The 18,816-nt window shown below is 46.4% G+C and overlaps 1 protein-coding gene across 1 annotated transcript in view; it reads left to right on the top strand.

Moving 5' to 3' along the window:
* Positions 1 to 8,696: 8,696 nt before the first annotated feature.
* Positions 8,697 to 18,816, top strand: part of LOC306964897 (NACHT, LRR and PYD domains-containing protein 14-like) — a 318,924-nt gene continuing 308,804 nt past the window's right edge. The window contains exon 1 of the mRNA XM_079559064.1: positions 8,697 to 8,785. Within this exon, the coding sequence (XP_079415190.1) occupies positions 8,709 to 8,785 (77 nt within the window). The 5' untranslated portion in view covers positions 8,697 to 8,708. The remainder of the gene's footprint in view (positions 8,786 to 18,816) is intronic.

The following is an 18,816-nucleotide window of genomic DNA, read 5'->3' on the forward strand; positions in this document are numbered from 1 at the left end:
TTCCAGGGAAAAGTGTTTCCGGGTTAGTCCTGTTGTGTTGTGATTCTGTGCTGATGTTGTGTCGTTGAGCCTGACTGAGATCCTCGTAATAGCTGCGGAGAATGACTCGCTCTGAGACCAGCCTTCAGTGACCGGCTAATAACCCACACAAAATAGTCCCGTAGTCTGGCAGATTTAGTGACTTTAGTCAATGAAAAAACATTTATTATAAATGTTAGGTTTGTGGGACCCTGGTATAAGCGGATTAAACAACGAGGAGCCGCGTTAGACGTTATAATGACTCTGCTGCGCGTCGTGGTGTTCGTGACTCTGCGTCGTGCATTATAACCGTGTAATGCGGCTCCTCGCTGTTTAATCCTTACGTAGCAGGATGCAAATTCAGTTTCAGTTAGGAAATTTGTTTTCATTTGATTTTGCCCCTCAATCTAAAGGAAGTCAACTTTTTTTCATAATTTGTCGCTCGTCCTTGATGTTGAATCTATTGCCTGTTGTCTTGTTGTTGTGTGGCCTTTCCTATCTGTAAACATCAACCTGAAGTGGGAACACAGATGAAAATGATCCATTGTGGCTAACTCTGGCATGCTCACATGTGAACTTGTGAACCCTTGTGTGGCCTTCGGGTCATTTTGACAGCATAAAAAAGTATGAATGCATGGTTATTTTAAGGCTCTTCTTTGGAGTGTACATTTTTTGACATTTGGGTCTTGAAAGGGTGAAAAATTGAAGGATCACACGTTTGTTAATTAATATGTGCCGTCCCAATGAATAAATAAAACATTAACATGCTGTATTTCTGATGTGCAAAATGTTTATGCTTCTTTCAGACTGGAGCCTGCTGAAGCACACCGTCTCAAGAAATGTGAGTTTAAACTATTTAAGATAAAAGACCAGCCTTTATTGATCTCATAATTGAGAAATTTACTTGTTACATCAGCCCTCAAGAAACAACCAGAGTGTGCAGAATGTGTATATGTATGTATTTGAACAGGAAATCTTCAATCAAAGACAAGATAGTGTGAACAAACAAATAAAAAGTAAACAGAGCTATCTCATGTACAAAGTACAATGAATAAGATCAAAAATAGACATTTAAACCACCGCCACAGACACAAGATATTGTGTAAAATGCAATAAAATAAGTATAATATAGTAGTAGAATAGCAGAAGCTTAGTCTCTACAGGAGAATAACTGCTGCATCTTCTCTCCAGATTTCTGTCAACTCTTTTTGGATTCAAACTCGGCTCAAACTGAACTGAAACTGTCTGACAACAATAAGAAGGCAACACGTGTGGGAGACGAGCAGCCGTATCCAGATCATCAGGACAGATTTGACACTTGGCCTCAGCTTCTGTGTGGCCTTGGTCTGACTGGGCGCTGTTACTGGGAGGTCCAGTGGAGTGGCCATGTTCATATATCAGTGTCTTACAGAGGAATCGGCAGGAAAGGGTTTGGTAATGACTGTGCGTTTGGATTGAATGCTCTGTCCTGGAGTCTCGAGTGCTCTGAACGTGGTTTCACTGTTAATCATGAAAACAAGCGAACCCCCCTCACTCACCCTCGCTCCTCCTCTGGGACAGTAGGGGTGTATGTGGACTGTGCTGCCGGCTCTCTGTCCTTCTACACAGTCTCCCCTGAGCAGCTGATCCACCTCCACACCTTCAACACCACCTTCACTGAGCCTCTGTTCCCTGGGTTTATGCTCTCTGATAACGGCTCCTCGGTGGCTACGTTTACATCAGTTACATAAACACCAAAACTCTGGTCATGATCTGATTTCTGGGTGATGATTTCTGATATACATTTCCTGATATTGATATAATCTGATTTCTCTCTGATCTTTCACACCTGTGCATTAACTAATCAGGAAAATACAGCAAAAACTAATAGAACAAAGACTGCAACAGACAGTTCAGTGGTTAAGGCTGCTACACATATGCTTATTATCCTATATGTGGCATTGTGGGTTCATGTCCCTGCTGTGAGTGTTTGCTAAATTTCCCCCTATGCCCGTCACATGAGGATGTCAGGGAGTCAGTTAATTTTAGTTGGAGACAGTATCCTTTTAGCCACAGATTTTACATTTAAGAGACCCAGCCTTGAGTCTTAATAAATGATGTAGAAGGCATGGATACAGTGGGACCTCATATTCATTGGTTGTTTTGGGTCAAGGGTGCACCCCAAGTCATGTGAACAAAAAACAGTTAAAATGGTATACTCTCACATGAAAATGATAAAAACTAATAATCCACATTACCAAGTACACATACATTAAAATTATCGAATAATGATATGAATACATGGGAAATAAATGTTGACATGATTAAAACGAATTGTTTGAGACTAGACTATTATTTTTTCTTCCGCTTTATCCGGGGCCGGGTCACGGGGGCTGCAGTCTCAGCAGAGATGCCCAAACTTCCCGATCCACACACACCTCCTCCAGCTGTTCTGGGGGGACCCCGAGGCGACACCAGGCCAGCTCGGAGACATAGTCCCACCAGCGTGTCCTGGGCCTTCCACGAGGCCTTGTCCCACTAGAACAAAATCCGAGGCACTTCGATACCTGGTTAAAAGTCCTTTGTTGGATTAGATGTGTCGACATGTTTCAGTCGCGTTCTACCTTAAGCATACAATGGTTTTGTTTTGTTTTTTTCTATTTTGTTTTTTTCTATTTGCATTTACATACATTCAATATGTGATATTATAGTCAATTATCTCTTTACTAGAAGTGAGTGATTTATTATTTTCAAGAGTATTCGGAGAGTCTGCTTCTTTTATTTCGCCTTGGACCTCAGACTTTATTCTCTCGTCTCATGCAGATGGTCAGCAGTGGCGGTCAGAGCCTTGGACAGGCAGTGGAGTCTGGGTGAAAGGCTTCAGCTTTAGATGCTCCACAGCTCAGCAGGACATGGAGACCAGCTCCTTATACGTCAGAGGAGATAAATAACATGAACAGAACTGACACATTTACGCCTGTTCCTTTGCAATAATTTTATCTTCTATGAATCAGTAAAATGTATTTTGATAAAACGGTGCAGTTTCATTATACCTTGAAGTGTTACTGTGATTGTTGTTGAGTTAATAGTTCTATGAAACATATTCTCTTTCTTTAATATCTAATTATTTACAGTCATTACAGTGGTATTGACAAAGTGGTTTGTGCGATAAACAGTGTAAAATTGCATACGTTTTCTCTGAGTTTGCTTTGAATTTGGTATTACTTTGACATTACTTCATGAAACAAATGGCATCCCCTTTTTTTATTCTTCCTTGGTGTGCCCATGTGAATATTGCAGTATTAATATTGCACAGACTTAATTTTGATGGTGATATTGTCGGTGTCCTGCCGTGGCTTAAGCTTCCACAGGCTGAGAGGGAACCAGCATCAGTGAGGACAAAGCTCAGAACCAAACTACAGATTTAGTGGAATGTGCAATAATAAGGCTCTAAGGTGTGTGTTTCATTAGAAATAGCTTTGGGTGAATTTTTCAAGACTAAAAAATATTGCTAAAGTTAAATATATATGAAATTAACATGTTAATTTAGTATGCGTTGTTATTAAACACAAAATACCTTCAAGTCATCACTGCATATACTGCAAAATATTGTTTTTCCCTTGTCATTCTCCCGAGAAGTTAAGCGCACACAGGTTTAAGTGAGAGATCAGCTGTGCATCGACAGCCCAGAGTACGCGAGCGCTGTTCCAATGCAAATAACCGGTCTCCCCATGTTCATACTTTTTATGTGTTTGTATATTTGATCGGTACAACACATTAATCAACAATCATAATATTCTGATAAACCACAACTTCTTTTCTGCACAAAAGAAGGCGGGTCTGGACACACAGGGTTAACAAGAGGCCGAGCCAATCACGAGCGTCGCAGAGAATTGACAAGGTTTCGTCACTCGCTGCACCACTATGTCGTAATTCATTTAACATTAACATTAAGCAAAACTAATCATGGATGAAGGAGTCTCTCCTCAGTTTTTATTCACTTCATATTTTGTGAGTTAAACTACAGCAGTCGTCACTAATTGCTAATAGGTTTATTTCACTGACAATCTGTGCGCGTTAGGCCCGCCCCTTCACACTGCTCCGTGACCAGACTAGCTTCCCTGCGTGGAATGGGGTTAGGGTTAGCTAGGCCACAATCATATACAAGTTGTACACAAATTGTAAATATGCCAGATTATAGCAAAACTGCTCATTTACATCTGTCCCAAGTAAAACAATGTATGAATTTCCAAACACTACAGCTGATGTTTGTGTGACAGAATGGAAGGTCTTGGCTTAGCACATTAACAGATATTAAAAAGAAAAAGGACCACAGTTTCGTTCATTGAAGAGGCAAGTCGTTCCAAAAGTTTTGCACAAATTTTTTCTGGATTAATAAGTTAAGTTAAGTTGTTTCACTTCCAGTTCAGTTTGTGTCTAACCAAAAAAGAACAAGGGATGGCAACGTCCGATTATCCCGTTTCCTCGTCGTTTCACAGTTCACAGAGACACTTTTCGGTATCAGATCCGGGTCCACAAAGCAGCAGTGGTGGTTGTATTGCAGGTGCTAGATGAGTTTTTCCTAAAGATGTATAAAGTGTTCGCCTCTAAACCTACGCTGGTTTATCTGACACATGTGCAGCGCACATACCGCTTTTAGATCCATCGTTCACACGGGGGCGTCATGCTTCGTGTTCTGGCCCGTGGGGAACCACACCTCCCACCTACAGCACTGCCATCTCGCACTGCGCCTGAAGCCCCGCCCCAGACCCACAGCTGTACCAAACACAGAGCTCGGATTTGGGCTAACAACCGCTGACTGCGGAGTAATACAAAGATAGCTCGTACTGTTACATTTAGTTTTTTTTAAAGAGCTGTAAGTCTGGCATTCTCTCATGTCTGTAAGAAGGCTGTTCCAAGACTGACCTCTACTTCTCATGAGCACATGAGAATGTACTCGTGTTCTTGAGTATTGAGAAACGGCCAATGTTTCATGATATGGGCCTAATTATAAACGAGAGGCTAGTGGTGCCTTAAATTAGGCTATACACTGGCATAAATACGAATTAATAATGAAAAATAATATACACTTAAAACATACACCTGTTTGGTCCATGTTCAAATTAGCTTAAATAACAATAATCCACTGGGACGTTCATGTTCCTTTGCTCCTCCCATAGTTTTCAGACAGCGCCCAGGCACCTCCCTTCTTCATCCTGCCCTCCCCTCCTCACCCTTCCCTCGCACTGTTCTGGCCCTGCCCCCAGCCAAGACTTTAAAAAGTTATAAAGCTGATTTTAAGGCCATTTTAAAGTGTGACATGTTGGCTTAGCAGAGCAAATGTTAAATAAAATTAATAAAACTTATTTTTTGGGAGAGAGAAAAAACTGTGGTAGTGAGAAAGGAACTTAAAGAGCACAGGGTGTAAAGGGGCAGGTGATTAAAGGAACAGGCCACCGTTTTTCCATACTGAGATATGTTCTGACCTCAGCTTAGACGAGTTCATGTGTACCTGTCTGGTCTTCACGCGTGTCCTCAGTCACGTAAACACAGCACAGACGGCGTTAGCATTTAGCCTCTCCTCCTCGAAATTTGCGCAGTTACTTTACTGTGCAGATGTCGAACTACTCCTGGTATTATTACTCCTTACAATATACTGTAGTTCCCCTTTTATCCACTTAGAAAATCCACATTGTTTAATTTTGTGTAATTATACTTTATCGCTAACACTTCACGTAGCCTGGTTTGGAGCTATAGAGGAGGAGAGGCTAAATGCTAACGCCGTCTGTGTTTACGTGACTGAGGACACGCGTGAAGACCAGACAGGTACACATGAACTCGTCTAAGGAAAGAACGTATCTCAGTATGGAAAAACTGTGGCCTGTTCCTTTAAGCAGCTCCTGGGATCTGTCTGTGCACGTCCCTGAGCGAGAGCAGCTAAATGTGTGCTGGAGTAAAATGACTGTAGTTCCGTTACTCTGACCTCAGTTTGCCCTCACAGCTGGGTAAACTGTACTGCTCTGTGATTGGCTGATGAGGTCACATGATTTACAAGAAGCTGCACTTCCTTTGCAGGTTATAGGAAGAGGCTCCGGCAGAGACTGAGCCTGTCGTTCTGTGAGCGCGAGTCCAGGTGAGTCCAGTCTTTATGATTTATTTAGTCTCTGTCTTTACAACATCAGGACATTTTCCTTGAATATTCTGCAGGTTTGAAACATCAGAATCACACTTCTCTTTATCGGGCATTTGAAATGAAGAGACTTTTCCACAGTCAGGCTTCAGTCAGTGTTTATATGAGAGACACTCTGCAAAAGTCTGAGGCAAAACCTGAGCCAGAACGATGGCTGTGACAAATGTGATGTGTTGAAATTTAGCAAAGACGAACCATCCGGATCTGATTATATTTTCTGGTATCTGTGGTTTCACGTTGGACGTTTGGTATTCGCCTAAAACACCAGCAGCGGGAGCTTCCCTGAGTTACTCTCTTTGTGAAAAGGTGTTTCAGTGTGAGTTGATAATATAATGCAACACACTTTTGCTGACCGGTGATGGACTAAATGTAATGCACAGGTGTATTTTATACTACATTTGATCTTTTATTGTATTTTAAAACTATTGTTTTAAAGTGTTTTTTTTCCATATATTTTTACAGTCATGTAACCGGGCGACCCCGATTCAATTCATATAAAAGTCGTCCTCCGGCTCTATCACGCACACATTTTTGTTTTCTTTGTTTGAGGTACTACTTTTAAAAAAAAATTTATATCATAATGTCCATCTATACATCCATTTTCTTCCACTTGTGCGTTTCCGGTCGTGGGGGAAGCTCCCATAGTGCCTCGTGCAGGTGGGGGGTTCACGGCGTCATGATTCTCAACTCAACTTTATTGTCCCAGAGGGAAATTTGGTTTGCATGTGGTGGTACAAACAGTAATGACCATACAATAATAAATACATAGGGCTACAGTGGGACACAGTTAGATTAATAAAGAGGGCTTGATCATCATTTAATTAAAATAATATAAGATCTAGAAGAAACAGTCTATCCAACAGTCCATAAAGTGCTTCCAGTAAAGTGTAATCAGCCATTGTGCAAATTGACCTTTCGCCGAGATTGTTACAGTCTGAGGTGGAGGGAGATATTCAAGATGATAAACTATCCAACGAAGGATAAAGAACAACTATTGACACAGCAGCAAACAGACAGGTCTCCAGCTAAATCAGAGAAACCTTAACCTTAATACAAATAAATGCCTGTTTTTCCCCAGCTTTAAGGTCATGTGACCCATTGACCCTTAATCCATTGTATAATATGTTTTTCATTTCATTTATTTATTTAATATGGACATAGCAATTACATTGGACAAACCAGACGCATTGTTCAAAGTGTTATAGCACATGTGCTAATTTTCAACACCTGTCCATAGGGGGCTTTTAGATCACAAAGATAAAACACATTATTTACCAAGATAAGGCGCATTTTACACATGGGAACAACTTTGGCCTGATTTGAGCCACTGTTTGAGCCTCTGGTAAAGATGTTAACGTTAGTCTGCAGTTTCAGAGAAGTGGGGAGAGAGTTCCACAGTGTCGCCTCTGAAGGAGAAGCTCGACTGACCAAATGATTTTCTAAATTTTGGGAGCTACAATCCCCGCTAACTGAGGCTCTGGTGGAAGGTCTGAGAGAACCTGACACTTCACCATGAGGCCAGAGGACAGAGGTGACACAGCTGTTCAGACATTTAAAAGTCAATTTCAGTTACTAACATTTACAAAGTTTTCACAACTAAAAAGCTTGTGCTTTTGTACGATATCACAATGATGCCTCTCAGAGGTTTCTTGTCAAATATTTGGCCTGTTTTTACAGCGAAGTGACTGGTTTCAGAGTGGACGCTGATGTTTGTGACCTGCTGTAATGCAGGAGGACAGATATGAAAAAACATTGCATTCATATAAAGCCGCGTGGTCTGATAATTCTCTTCTTATAAAACAAAAACTGTTCAGATTTGATTTGACTTTCCTGCAGACGTTAGTGACTTGACTTTGAAACTCAGGCGTTTATCTAAGATTATGCCCAAGTATTTTGTTTCATCAACCTCCTGAATGTTCTAACTGAACCTCAAAGGTTCTGTCCGGGATGAATATGTGCCGTGTGTGCACCCAGACATTCGCTTGTTTGTATAGGCCTAATAATATTTTTTCATTTGCATATACAAGAAAAAATACAAGTACGGGCACTTCTTTTTGGCCTCTTAAACCACTGGAAAACACTACATTAGAATGGAAAAGAGAAGGTCCCCCACTTGGACAGGGCCTTTCTGTGAAGTTTGCATTTTCTCCTCAATTCAATTAATCTTTTTTATTTGAGCATCTGAGTTGCACAAAGTTCTACATAGGAACAGAGTTCAGCACAGTAATCAAAGCCAAAGACTGATACATGCGTAGGTGAGTAAGTAAATAAATATTTAAATAACGTCGATATGATATGATGCTCAAAAGGAGCAGGAGCCTTTTGTACTTAAGAAGTAGATACATTCTTTTACTATGCATTTGCTGCTTTCTCTGCCTGGATTCAGTTGTTACATGAGCTTCCAAACAGCAGATGGCGCTGTCTCTGAAACAGCTGTCTTAGATCATGAAGGATCTACAGTGTTTACATGGATGTACTTTAATCTGTGTTTATGGCTCCGCCAGGCCGACGCTCGGAGGAAATGTCTGAAGGAAAAAGAAAGTCCTCTGGCTCTCAGCCTCCAGAGGGCAGCACTGAGCCACTGCTCTGTGGGACAAAGTGAGTTCAGTCGTTTCTTTTCGACTTTAAACACCTTCAAACATCAATGTGTTTTTAGAAAAAGAAAAACCAGCCTGCAAGTGTCGAAAGGCAATGATCCAAACCTCAATCCAGAACCTCCTCCAGACTCAAAGTAAGAAACGTCTTTAATCTCAGCAGCTAAACTGTGTTTTATGGATATTGTTGTTGAATCTGTTTGTGATGATTCTAGCAAATGTGATGTTAAAGCTCAGAGCTGTGTTTGTGTCACAGGTCAGTCCAGGACACCAGGCCTCAGTGTGGAGACACAGGAGACGGTCACGATCAGGGGGTTCAAGGCCCTGCACCAGGTGAGTCTGATCAGTCTGAGGTTCCTGAACTACAAACATCACTGTAGGATGTTCAGAATCGGGTCTGATTCATTAAAAGTCAATCAGGCTCTTTAGTTACTTTTAAATCCCAATTGAAGACCTACCTTTTCAAATCTGCCCATGCACTGTGATTTTATTAGTGATTTTACATCTGTATGTTTGTGTTCTTAATTGTAAGGTGTCCTTGGGTGACATGAAAGGCGCCATCACATTAAATCAATTAATTTTACTATAATTAAAAGATGGACCTGAATCTGCAGCGTCTCCAACACCACAGCGCTGCAGTAAACCTACAGGCTGGAGACACTATGCTATCACTAAGCTAGGCTAATGTCGCTAACAGGTTAAAGACTCACTGAGGCTCCGATAAAACAGATAACGACAGAGAAAAGCTCCTCATTATCTTTGCAGAGCTGTCATTCAGCTTCTACAGAAGCTCAGAATCCAGTCCTCAGGTGAGGCTCTCGTAGGTGCAGTTTATGCAGAATAATTAACCATGTGCTCCTAGTGCTGAAGTCTTTTACAGGCTCTGAAGAGAAGCAGAAGCAGCTGAAACTTGTATGTTGTTGTTTTTGAAGGGGATTCAAATGCTGCAATTATAAAACTGCTTTAGTTTTAATGTAAAATGCCCATTTTAGCCTCTATATTATTCAACATTATCTTCTCATTTAACATTCAAAGCTTTCACATCCAAAAACATGATAAACTTGTGAATTAGTTTTTCCATTGATGATAGTACGTTGTCCAGGCCCTGAGGCAGCAAAGCACCTCAAAGTTGAACAGTTTGGGAGGAACACACAACGTCTTGTGTGGAGGAAAAATGGAACAGCACTAACATCTAAACCCTCTCCTCACTGTGAAGTCTGGGCATCAATCAAGCAGTCAATGGTTTTATATCGCCCAGTATCACACAGGAGTTTCCTCACAGCTGCACCGAACATTAAGGCAATGAAACAGAGCAGTAAATAAGACAATGTAAAGTTCAGGCAAATGAAGTATCCAGGAAAACATAATGTCCAAATAAGCGTCGGCAGCAGGTGGTGACGAGTGGCCTGGGTGTCCCCTGTCCTTAGACTCTCCAGCACAGAGAGGAAGAACTCAAAAACCCAGGGGGAGAAAAGAGAAACTGGTAACACTTTATAATAAGGGTAAACAAATTCATGCATGAATTCATCATAATTCATGACTTAATTCATTATGAATTCATGTGAGGTCATGATGATTCATGATGAAATACTCATGAATTCACACAGTTAATTCAGGCAATTTACTCATTAATGATAATGAGTAATTCATCATGATGATGTTGAATTTTTTGTTTGCGAAGAAACCAACCACACCAAGGACCAAACTTTGTATAAACTTACAACTAAAAATGATCTCATGATTAGCTCATCATGAGTTCATTATGAATGTGCCCCTTAAAATGAAGCGTTGCAGCTTTGTTAACTTAAAGATACAGAACCTGTTTTAGGAGGGGCCTGAGTGTTATGACCACAAGAGCTAAGAAGCTTCCAGGAAGTGCTCAAAATGTCCAAACTCAAAATCAATTTACAAACATCCCAAATTACATCGCAGTGTTGGTCATTAAAGTAATAACCATATCAAGCGATAGTATCCAGGAAGAGGAGTTGCATGTCTTCAAATGTTTCGAGTGCTAAAGCCCCAAAAAATTATAAATGTTAGAAAAACTGTAAAGGGTAAAACATCAGTAGTTCATATATCCAGACAGAAGAACTCACATGTTTCTTTATTTGGTTACAACATTGAGAATCTATGTTGTAACTATGTAAATATGTGAGTATTTCTCTCTGGAAATATGAACTACTGATGTTTTACACTTTACAGTTTTTCTAAAATTAGCCATAACCAAGCATTTCGTGAGTTACAAATTCAACTCCACGTTCATATCAACAATATCAAGAAGAACACTTAAACAGTGAGTACGCTCCAATCCACTGGTTCCCAACATATAACCAGGGCTTGGAGCTAAAGGCTCTGCCTCCTACAGGGATTTTGGAGACTCGAGGAATCACTAGTCCATGAGATTTGAGAGCGGAGAGCTCTGGTTGGCTGTTATGGAGTGATAGTGTCTTGGAGATGGAGCGGAGCCAAACCCTTTAAGGATTTAAATGTGAGGAGCAGGATTTTAAATTTGATTTTAAACTCATCAACAGGAAGGCAATGGAGAGACTTTAGCACAGGTGTGATGGGTTCTCTTCTCTTTGTCCGTGTTAACAACCTTGCAGCTGCATTTTCAACTAATTGAAAACGCATCATGGTGTGGGGCGATATTTTTGCCTCAGGGCCTGGACAACATGATCATCAATAGAAAAATTAATTCACAAGTTTATCAAAATGTTTTGCAGAAAGACATGAGACATTCACAACAGTGTGAATAAGTAAGTGAACCCCTGTATTAAATATCTGCTGATCCTTTTCTGTAGTTGTAGATCAGACGCTCACAATGATCAGGATGAATCTTGGACCATCCTCTTTACAAAACTGCTGCAGTTCAGTGAGATTCAGGGGGTGCACTTACTTATTCCACACTCTCCTGTGAATGTTTACATGTTCAAAATATGATCAAATGTAAATGTTTGGTATTAGTTTAAAGTAGTACTAAGTAACGTGTTTACCTTAATAAATCCTTTTCGTAGTCCCGGTCTTTCATCGCCCTCTGGTGTCTCTGGCCAGAAACCCATGTTTGCAACTTTCATGCCACCGAACCCGAGCAAGCAATACACACTAATAGAATCACAAAGAAGAAGCTAACAGGCTAATGGGCAAAGCTAACTGCGGGCTAACGTTACTTTAAACAGTATTTACAGCCAAGTTTGAGTGAAAAAAAAATCTCCATTGTATAATTGGATGCACAACATCCCTCTCTCCTTTCGCCTTTCCTGTCAGAGTAGTATTTACTCTCCAAGACAATTAATAAGTTAAACATCGCAACTTGCTACGACACCTGCAGTTGCGCTTATGGCCTCTAGGGGCAAGAATTACTTTAAGCAGACACTTTTAATTTAATAAAGATGAGACTACATTTTATGACCAATTTAAGGCCTATTCATTCTCCACAAGACGCGAGAACTGTTCTCGCACCCAGAGCTGCGAGAACAAAATGACGTCATGTTGTTCTCGCAGCTCCTGTTCGGCAGCTCTGGCTGACGCATCAGCTCAGGAGAACTATTTTGGCTGGGCTGCGAGAACTCTGGCTGTGATTGGCTGGATTTTTAGTGGGCGGGGTTATTTTGGCGGAAGCGGGAAGCGAGAATCCAATGTTTACGTCCTAACACCGGTGCGGAAAACAGAGACAACATGGAGAGTTCTGAGGCACCGCTCGCGGCAGTAAAACACTTCGCTGAAGGACAAGGACACGCACATGTAAAGAAGTCCTGGAGAGAAACACACGGACGAAATAAACCAGTGGGAGATGTGGCTAAACATCAAGTCAATCTTCAAAACGTTTGCAATACTGTGACTGATACAGAGTTTGAAGTCAATGGATCGTTTTTTTTCAGTCATTCCTTGTTTGTTTTGGCTGCGGAAATAGGGGCGTGGCCGTTCGGCAGAAACACGTCTTGTGGAGAATGAAATGTCAGAGCCCAGACGAACTTTGTTCTCGTTCTTTTTGCCTCAAGAACAAGAACAAAGTTCTTCATACTCTTGTGGAGGATGAAGAGGCCTTTAGGCTGAAATGTTAGAAATTCCAAATGGTTTACTCACTTTTTCCTCCCACTGTATGTGTTAATTGTATATTGTGTAAAAACCAAAGACACACACTTCTAACATTTCTGTTTTTTGTAGATGTCGATATAGAAGAAGAAAAGAAAAGAAACCAAGAAAAGGTAACAAACTCTTAAGGTGCGAACAGACCAAAAGCGTCCACGCCTCCAGCTTCCATGTTAACCCTATGTAGAGGCGCTTCAACGCCTCCGAAATGCAAAGCTGTCCGCGCGTATTAAGCCTAGCAAACGCGAGCGGACGAGGAAGGACGCGCGTGAAAGCCAGGGAGAACAGCGCGGTGAGCGAACAGGGAGAACAGCACGGTGAGAGAACAGGGAGAACAGCGCGGTGAGCGAACAGGGAGAACAGCACGGTGAGCGAACAGAGAGAACAGCACGGTGAGCGAACAGAGAGAACAGCACGGTGAGAGAACAGGGAGAACAGCACGGTGAGCGAACAGGGAGAACAGCACGGTGAGAGAACAGGGAGAACAGCGCGGTGAGCGAACAGGGAGAACAGCACGGTGAGAGAACAGGGAGAACAGCGCGGTGAGCGAACAGGGAGAACAGCACGGTGAGAGAACAGGGAGAACAGCGCGGTGAGCGAACAGGGAGAACAGCACGGTGAGCGAACAGAGAGAACAGCACGGTGAGCGAACAGAGAGAACAGCACGGTGAGAGAACAGGGAGAACAGCACGGTGAGCGAACAGAGAGAACAGCACGGTGAGCGAACAGAGAGAACAGCACGGTGAGCGAACAGAGAGAACAGCACGGTGAGCGAACAGAGAGAACAGCACGGTGAGCGAACAGAGAGAACAGCACGGTGAGCGAACAGAGAGAACAGCACGGTGAGCGAACAGAGAGAACAGCACGGTGAGCGAACAGAGAGAACAGCACGGTGAGCGAACAGGGAGAACAGCACGGTGAGCGAACAGAGAGAACAGCACGGTGAGCGAACAGGGAGAACAGCACGGTGAGCGAACAGAGAGAACAGCACGGTGAGCGAACAGGGAGAACAGCACGGTGAGCGAACAGAGAGAACAGAGCGGTGAGCGAACAGAGAGAACAGGGAGAACAGAGCGGTGAGCGAACAGAGAGAACAGCGCGGTGAGAGAACAGGGAGAACAGCACGGTGAGCGAACAGGGAGAACAGCACGGTGAGCGAACAGGGAGAACAGCGCGGTGAGCGAACAGGGAGAACAGAGCGGTGAGCGAACAGGGAGAACAGCACGGTGAGCGAACAGGGAGAACAGCGCGGTGAGCGAACAGGGAGAACAGGGAGAACAGAGCGGTGAGCGAACAGAGAGAACAGCACGGTGAGCGAACAGGGAGAACAGCGCGGTGAGAGAACAGGGAGAACAGGGAGAACAGAGCGGTGAGCGAACAGAGAGAACAGAGCGGTGAGCGAACAGGGAGAACAGTGCGGTGAGCGAACAGGGAGAACAGGGAGAACAGAGCGGTGAGCGAACAGGGAGAACAGAGCGGTGAGAGAACAGGGAGAACAGCGCGGTGAGTGAACAGGGAGAACAGAGCGGTGAGCGAACAGGGAGAACAGAGCGGTGAGCGAACAGGGAGAACAGCGCGGTGAGCGAACAGGGAGAACAGAGCGGTGAGAGAACAGGGAGAACAGAGCGGTGAGAGAACAGGGAGAACAGCACGGTGAGCGAACAGGGAGAACAGGGAGAACAGCGCGGTGAGCGAACAGGGAGAACAGCGCGGTGAGCGAACAGGGAGAACAGAGCGGTGAGCGAACAGGGAGAACAGCACGGTGAGCGAACAGAGAGAACAGCGCGGTGAGCGAACAGGGAGAACAGCGCGGTGAGCGAACAGGGAGAACAGAGCGGTGAGCGAACAGGGAGAACAGAGCGGTGAGCGAACAGGGAGAACAGGGAGAACAGCGCGGTGAGCGAACAGGGAGAACAGCACGGTGAGCGAACAGGGAGAACAGGGAGAACAGCGCGGTGAGCGAACAGGGAGAACAGCACGGTGAGCGAACAGGGAGAACAGTGCGGTGAGCGAACAGGGAGAACAGAGCGGTGAGCGAACAGGGAGAACAGAGCGGTGAGCGAACAGGGAGAACAGAGTGGTGAGCGAACAGGGAGAACAGCACGGTGAGCGAACAGGGAGAACAGGGAGAACAGAGCGGTGAGAGAACAGGGAGAACAGCACGGTGAGCGAACAGGGAGAACAGCACGGTGAGCGAACAGGGAGAACAGTGCGGTGAGCGAACAGGGAGAACAGTGCGGTGAGCGAACAGGGAGAACAGGGAGAACAGCGCGGTGAGCGAACAGGGAGAACAGCACGGTGAGCGAACAGGGAGAACAGGGAGAACAGCGCGGTGAGCGAACAGGGAGAACAGCACGGTGAGCGAACAGGGAGAACAGTGCGGTGAGCGAACAGGGAGAACAGTGCGGTGAGCGAACAGGGAGAACTGGGAGAACAGCACGGTGAGCGAACAGGGAGAACTGGGAGAACAGCACGGTGAGCGAACAGGGAGAACAGTGCGGTGAGCGAACAGGGAGAACAGCACGGTGAGCGAACAGGGAGAACAGGGAGAACAGCACGGTGAGCGAACAGGGAGAACAGGGAGAACAGCGCGGTGAGCGAACAGAGAGAACAGCGCGGTGAGCGAACAGGGAGAACAGGGAGAACAGCACGGTGAGCGAACAGGGAGAACAGGGAGAACAGCGCGGTGAGCGAACAGGGAGAACAGCGCGGTGAGCGAACAGGGAAAACAGGGAGAACAGCACGGTGAGAGAACAGGGAGAACAGCACGGTGAGCGAACAGGGAGAACAGGCGGTGAGTGAACAGGGAGAACAGCGCGGTGAGTGAACAGGGAGAACAGTGCGGTGAGCGAACAGGGAGAACAGCACGGTGAGCGAACAGGGAGAACAGTGCGGTGAGTGAACAGGGAGAACAGCACGGTGAGTGAACAGGGAGAACAGCACGGTGAGCGAACAGGGAGAACAGCACGGTGAGCGAACAGGGAGAACAGTGCGGTGAGTGAACAGGGAGAACAGCACGGTGAGTGAACAGGGAGAACAGCACGGTGAGTGAACAGGGAGAACAGCACGGTGAGTGAACAGGGAGAACAGCACGGTGAGCGAACAGGGAGAACAGTGCGGTGAGTGAACAGGGAGAACAGTGCGGTGAGTGAACAGGGAGAACAGTGCGGTGAGCGAACAGGGAGAACAGCACGGTGAGTGAACAGGGAGAACAGAGCGGTGAGCGAACAGGGAGAACAGCACGGTGAGCGAACAGAGAGAACAGCACGGTGAGCGAACAGGGAGAACAGTGCGGTGAGTGAACAGGGAGAACAGTGCGGTGAGCGAACAGGGAGAACAGCACGGTGAGCGAACAGGGAGAACAGCACGGTGAGCGAACAGAGAGAACAGCACGGTGAGCGAACAGGGAGAACAGTGCGGTGAGTGAACAGGGAGAACAGTGCGGTGAGTGAACAGGGAGAACAGTGCGGTGAGCGAACAGGGAGAACAGCACGGTGAGTGAACAGGGAGAACAGCACGGTGAGCGAACAGGGAGAACAGTGCGGTGAGTGAACAGGGAGAACAGTGCGGTGAGCGAACAGGGAGAACAGAGCGGTGAGCGAACAGGGAGAACAGAGCGGTGAGCGAACAGGGAGAACAGCACGGTGAGAGAACAGGGAGAACAGCACGGTGAGAGAACAGGGAGAACAGCGCGGTGAGCGAACAGGGAGAACAGGGAGAACAGAGCGGTGAGCGAACAGGGAGAACAGGGAGAACAGAGCGGTGAGCGAACAGGGAGAACAGGGAGAACAGAGCGGTGAGCGAACAGGGAGAACAGTGCGGTGAGAGAACAGGGAGAACAGCACGGTGAGCGAACAGGGAGAACAGCACGGTGAGCGAACAGGGAGAACAGTGCGGTGAGCGAACAGGGAGAACAGCGCGGTGAGCGAACAGGGAGAACAGCACGGTGAGCGAACAGGGAGAACAGCACGGTGAGTGAACAGGGAGAACAGCGCGGTGAGAGAACAGGGAGAACAGGGAGAACAGAGCGGTGAGCGAACAGGGAGAACAGTGCGGTGAGAGAACAGGGAGAACAGCACGGTGAGCGAACAGGGAGAACAGCACGGTGAGCGAACAGGGAGAACAGTGCGGTGAGCGAACAGGGAGAACAGTGCGGTGAGCGAACAGGGAGAACAGGGAGAACAGCACGGTGAGCGAACAGAGAGAACAGCGCGGTGAGCGAACAGGGAGAACAGCGCGGTGAGCGAACAGGGAGAACAGTGCGGTGAGCGAACAGGGAGAACAGCGCGGTGAGTGAACAGGGAGAACAGCACGGTGAGAGAACAGGGAGAACAGCACGGTGAGCGAACAGGGAGAACAGCGCGGTGAGTGAACAGGGAGAACAGCACGGTGAGAGAACAGGGAGAACAGCACGGTGAGCGAACAGGGAGAACAGCGCGGTGAGCGAACAGGGAGAACAGCGCGGTGAGCGAACAGGGAGAACAGAGCGGTGAGAGAACAGGGAGAACAGCACGGTGAGCGAACAGGGAGAACAGCGCGGTGAGCGAACAGGGAGAACAGCGCGGTGAGCGAACAGGGAGAACAGAGCGGTGAGAGAACAGGGAGAACAGCACGGTGAGCGAACAGGGAGAACAGCGCGGTGAGCGAACAGGGAGAACAGCACGGTGAGCGAACAGGGAGAACAGAGCGGTGAGAGAACAGGGAGAACAGCACGGTGAGAGAACAGGGAGAACAGCACGGTGAGAGAACAGGGAGAACAGCACGGTGAGCGAACAGGGAGAACAGAGCGGTGAGTGAACAGGGAGAACAGCACGGTGAGAGAACAGGGAGAACAGCACGGTGAGCGAACAGGGAGAACAGCGCGGTGAGAGAACAGGGAGAACAGCACGGTGAGCGAACAGGGAGAACAGAGCGGTGAGTGAACAGGGAGAACAGCACGGTGAGAGAACAGGGAGAACAGCACGGTGAGTGAACAGGGAGAACAGCACGGTGAGAGAACAGGGAGAACAGCACGGTGAGCGAACAGGGAGAACAGCGCGGTGAGCGAACAGGGAGAACAGCACGGTGAGCGAACAGGGAGAACAGAGCGGTGAGAGAACAGGGAGAACAGCACGGTGAGAGAACAGGGAGAACAGCGCGGTGAGCGAACAGGGAGAACAGCACGGTGAGCGAACAGGGAGAACAGGGAGAACAGAGCGGTGAGCGAACAGGGAGAACAGGCGGTGAGCGAACAGGGAGAACAGGGAGAACAGCACGGTGAGCGAACAGGGAGAACAGGGAGAACAGCACGGTGAGCGAACAGGGAGAACAGGGAGAACAGGGAGAACAGCACGGTGAGTGAACAGAGAGAACAGGCGGTGAGCGAACAGGGAGAACAGGGAGAACAGGGAGAACAGGGAGAACAGTGCGGTGAGTGAACAGGGAGAACAGCACGGTGAGTGAACAGAGAGAACAGGCGGTGAGCGAACAGGGAGAACAGCACGGTGAGCGAACAGGGAGAACAGGGAGAACAGGGAGAACAGCACGGTGAGCGAACAGGGAGAACAGGGAGAACAGGGAGAACAGGGAGAACAGGCGGTGAGCGAACAGGGAGAACAGGGAGAACAGCGCGGTGAGCGAACAGGGAGAACAGCGCGGTGAGCGAACAGGGAGAACAGCACGGTGAGCGAACAGGGAGAACAGGGAGAACAGGGAGAACAGGGAGAACAGGCGGTGAGCGAACAGGGAGAACAGGGAGAACAGTGCGGTGAGCGAACAGGGAGAACAGTGCGGTGAGTGAACAGGGAGAACAGGGAGAACAGGGAGAACAGCACGGTGAGCGAACAGGGAGAACAGCGCGGTGAGTGAACAGGGAGAACAGCACGGTGAGCGAACAGGGAGAACAGCACGGTGAGTGAACAGGGAGAACAGCGCGGTGAGTGAACAGGGAGAACAGCACGGTGAGCG

This window comes from Gobius niger (genome assembly GCF_951799975.1).
Source record: "Gobius niger genome assembly, chromosome: 6".
NCBI classification, from domain to species: domain Eukaryota; kingdom Metazoa; phylum Chordata; class Actinopteri; order Gobiiformes; family Gobiidae; genus Gobius; species Gobius niger.